This window comes from Echinococcus granulosus, assembly GCF_000524195.1.
Source record: "Echinococcus granulosus chromosome Unknown EG_S00141, whole genome shotgun sequence".
Lineage (NCBI taxonomy): Eukaryota > Metazoa > Platyhelminthes > Cestoda > Cyclophyllidea > Taeniidae > Echinococcus > Echinococcus granulosus.
In genome coordinates this window covers 2254-6703 of record NW_020170521.1, presented here as the reverse complement: position 1 = coordinate 6703, position 4450 = coordinate 2254, and the positions used below count along the sequence as shown (strand labels likewise).

The following is a 4450-nucleotide window of genomic DNA, read 5'->3' as shown; positions in this document are numbered from 1 at the left end:
AGCTAAATGTGAGGGCAATCTTGTAAATAAGCCCTGGCGACAATAATGTCGGTCAAAAATACGGTCTAGTAACTCCAAAATTAGGGTTACAGTGTCTGTATGAGTGCCAAAATGTCAAAATAGGCAAACCAATACAGCTTTGGCAGATTAAACCGCAATTCAATGCGTCTGTCTCTACGTAGTATCAGCTACTAATCTCTCGGTCTGTTTCCGTGATTGATGAATGATGGATATCGTTCCAAACCCTGCAAACAAATCGTTGCTGTCGCTTATACGTTGTATGGTGTGAATCCTGCTGGAAAAGCTGCTTGCGAATTGTACGCAGTTTTCTTGACGCCTATAATCAGTAATTATTTGAACGCGTGGATCATCCCCTCTGGCTGGACTTCATTCAGTGGAACACATCATTTTGTCCTAGGATAGAGCATCATTTTAAGGCACAGGTGTGTTTCATTAAATCCCTCCTTTTTTTTGGTCCTACAGTTCAGTTTCTCTGTTACCATTTTGCTTATAAAAACAGCAGTGTTATTTGATTATTAACCATCTGGCCATGCAATGCCAACTGTGGCAATTTGGGGATGGCTTTTTTCAAATAACCCAGCCAATGCATTTGGTAAATAACTGGTCAGCTTATCCCTCAGAATGAATAATTAAGCGAACAGATGGCACTTTCCTTGTCCGAAATAGAATAATGCTGTAGAGTCAATATGGTTAAATGTCTGTTTATTCTGAAGCATTTATCTCAGTCATCTCATTATGCATGCATTACAGTCTGTTACCGCTTTGTTGACGCCTCATTCCACCTCTCAAACAGGAAATCCGTGCCTGCTGACGTGGCAGTGAGCTTGTGGGTAATTGATGATCTACGGGAGGTAAAATATCACCTGTTCACATTCGATGGTTTAGTTGGAAGGGTATGGTTCACATAAAGCCCTCAATTGTTGCAAGATAAAATCCTTTCACACGACTTAGGCAGGATTAGCTGGCCAACTGCTGCTACTAGTGTGAACTCTAACCGTGTTACAGCGCAATATTTCTACATAGATTTGCCTTTCCCCATTTAAGTGTTTGTTTTTGTATCCCACTGAAATCGCAACCGACATTAATCATGTTAATTTTGCCATCACTTACTGCGAAGTAGTAGAGACGTAAATGACATTCTTCAAAAGTAATCAAAAGTCCTAGTTATTTCAGTTTTCCACGCAGCTTTACCATTTACTTGAGGAGACATCAAACCACCAAAAGAGGAAAGAATTTTTTATCGTTCAGTGCATATGGTAGGTATGTTCACAGTTCCTCAAATTCAAGGTGACAGAAGGTGGTTTGACACATTTCATTCGTCCATATATTCGGGGGGGTCATCGAATTCCCTGATTTAGCCTCATTCGTTCCAGTCACGCGATAGGCTTCCCTTCTCAATTCCCGCCGCACTTGTAACCGCATACATCTTTGAAGTTTTAATGTAAATTAAATAGTTGCACACAATTTTTAAAAAATTTACTTAAAAAATAAACCACCACTATTTCGACCAATAAAAGTCAGGTTTGAACGTGATTACCTTCTCGCAAAAAACCTAACCTAGATGACCATCCAGAAGCATGATTTATAATTTGCCTCAACATTCAGGCGAAGTATGAATTTCAAGAGGAACATTAAGCCTCATGGAAGGCAGCATTTTACGTGGTGAGTTAGTTGTATACAAAGTGAGGATTGAATAGCGCTTAATGGGTTTTAGTTTTCTACGAAGTTAGGAAAACTCAAGCTTCAGTCAGCAGAACTGCGAATAAACCATTCAAAAGTGCCATCATGTCTTTATTGGAATAAAGGCCCACTTAATACCAAAGAGTCCAGCAAATTTTTGCAGAAGAAGCAGTAAAATTTAATGGCTTTGATTCTGTCCTGGTAATTTTGGTCTCAATTTTAAGTTAAAAATATATAGCTAAAACCCATTTACATGCCATTAATGTCCCATATTTACAAGACCAAGGATAAATTAAGAGATAAATTACACTTTTTAGCTAAAGTACACTTAGGTATTGCATACATCTACTACTTTTTGCACCAGTAATGGGTAATTCGGTCACAGTAAGTGCAGTAAAACAGTAATACTGTAAAAGCTACATTTACCAGAAGGATCTCTTCAATCCCCGCGATTCGATTCCCACATTGGTGCCATGGCTCATAATCCAAAATCCTTTTTTAATAATTAACCCCATAAGTCTTCAATAATCAGTTTGTCTTTATACTTGTTGCTGTGGATAAGTCAGACTCAAATGCGCAAAAATCCTGATTTTGATGGCCGGATGCCATGCATAAACTTCCCGAAAGAATAGCACCTCTTATGGTTGATTGAAACTGTGAAGTCTCACAAACGGGGGTCTAATGAGGCTACGCTGACCTATGACAGCTCCTTCACTCTCGAGTTATGAATAACGACCAGCAATGAAGCAAAAGCGCATTTAAATAAATAAACCGATTTGGAAGAAAAATCTATAGTGCTACCATGACTTCAATGTTTTATGTCATGATTAAGGCTATGAAAGTCCTTTTTTTCATAAGTTGCTATCATGCATTGGTTCCGAGAGGAGCGATTGGTTAGCTGTACAAAATCATCCAGCCTTTAGCACTATCTTCAATGCAGTTCTTGTTGCAGTTCACTATGTGTATTACCTCTACCCAAGTAGATGGCATACCCACTAAGATACAAGATCATTGCATGATCTCCCTTTCTATCTCAGCGCTGGTTGCAGTTCACGGGTAAACTCGTCAAAGATGACCATGTACAGAAGGAAGGAGATTATGTAAATGAGTATAATCTGGTTTAAATGGCCAGCGCTTTGGTGCTGTTGACCGCTATCCGGCCAATTTGCACGCCGATAATAAATCCTTATTCGGCACCAGTACCCCATATCATATCCGGCGGTTTTTGTAATAACTGCTATCTTATTCTACACCGTTCAGTATCTCACGCACGTGAAAAACGTCATGTTTTCTCAGATGATAATCTAACGGTCACTTTCCAAACAAAAATATTCATCCCTTTGAGGTTTGTAATGCTCCTAATGTGCTCTATTCCATCACATAAATAAGTTCCGCTCACGTGACACTAATTTCCGGTGTTTATTTACACGGATCTTACCCGTTGTTTTAGTAATGGCCTTCCCTTCCCTTCGAAAGTTTTTGCATAGATAGGAAGTGTCTGCCGTCCTTATGATCTGTTTGCTTGTGTGTGCCCTTGATAATTGCAAAAGTCTGGGACATTTTCATTACTAAGTTGGCAGTACTTCGGATGGGTGCAACAGACTATAATAAAATAATCGCTGCAATCTGCCCTAAGATAGCCTAAGCTGCCTTATTTTACTTTGAGTCAAAACTGCATGCAGTAGTCGTAATTTGCTACAATGATTTGTGATCATCAAACCTTCAAAAGAGCACCAACTTAATCGCGGATGTAAAGCACTTAATCGTCCATAAAACGGCGGCGGCATTGATGGGCCATTAAATCTAGCCCACCAAAACAGGTTGAGGCGTCTGCTTAAAAACACAACGATTATAACCCACCTTTTATTAAGGCACACATATGACCACATTCCTAAAAAAGGAGGCCTTATGCAAGCTTTTGCAAAATTTTTTATTGGCCATTAAAAGTAGGCTTTAAATAATTGCCATTCGAAGCATAATATGGGGCTTCAACGAATTCACTTACTTTATTCGAAAACAAATAAATCAAATTTTGACAATGTCTTCAAAACAAAGCATTTAATGCAATTTGACCATAAAACGTCCTTAGTTAGTTGGGTCATTAGGTGGGTAGCCTGGACAACCAGTGAACAGGGAAATAAAAAGACGTTGACATCTAGGGGCATAATTTCAGACTTTAGTGGTGTTTTGGCGCCAGGCGCCCCATAATAGAGAGACCATTATTTTTTTGAGAGTAAGAAAGAAACACTCAGTACCAAGAGAGTCGTGTAATTAGTGACTTTGGATTGGTGGTTGGGTAGAATGGGCTCGGGATGCAGCAGTAAAACAGGAAAAATGCCTTATCCAAGTTCTTATGAGATCAGAACGTAGAACAGAACAGAACTTTAAGGTAATTATGCTTGGATAAAATAAACATTTATGGTTGTGTATGGCCAATAAGGTAAAAAATAAGTAGCTTTTTAGCCACAAATAATAATTAATGAAATTGGATATTCAGAGATTATTTTTCTTCATGGGAAAATTAAGAACAATGCTTTTTCACGTAAGATCGAAAGGTCATTTTTTGATAATTTTTTAAGAAGTTATCTACTGTTTTCTTGTAGCATACTCGGGAAGTGCATGTATTTGGATGAATTTAAAAATGCATACGTTTGGAAGCTATGGTAAAGAAAATAGGGTCTTGAGTGCCACTTTGTACTGTTGCAGACATGTCGTAAAAGGCGATTTAGGGTAAATATGAAAGTCGCCA

At 38.6% G+C, this 4450-nt stretch overlaps 1 protein-coding gene across 1 annotated transcript; it reads left to right on the top strand. All coding sequences in view use genetic code 11, as the record gives it.

The window, feature by feature from the left end:
• Window positions 1-2067: 2067 nt before the first annotated feature.
• Window positions 2068-2825, top strand: EGR_09285 (hypothetical protein; the record flags this gene model as incomplete). The annotated part of the gene is made up of 2 exons (XM_024498534.1): window positions 2068-2085; window positions 2739-2825. The coding sequence occupies 2 exons, from the start codon at window positions 2068-2070 to the stop codon at window positions 2823-2825; spliced, it is 105 nt and encodes a 34-aa protein (XP_024347039.1).
• Between the last annotated feature and the right edge of the window lie 1625 nt (window positions 2826-4450).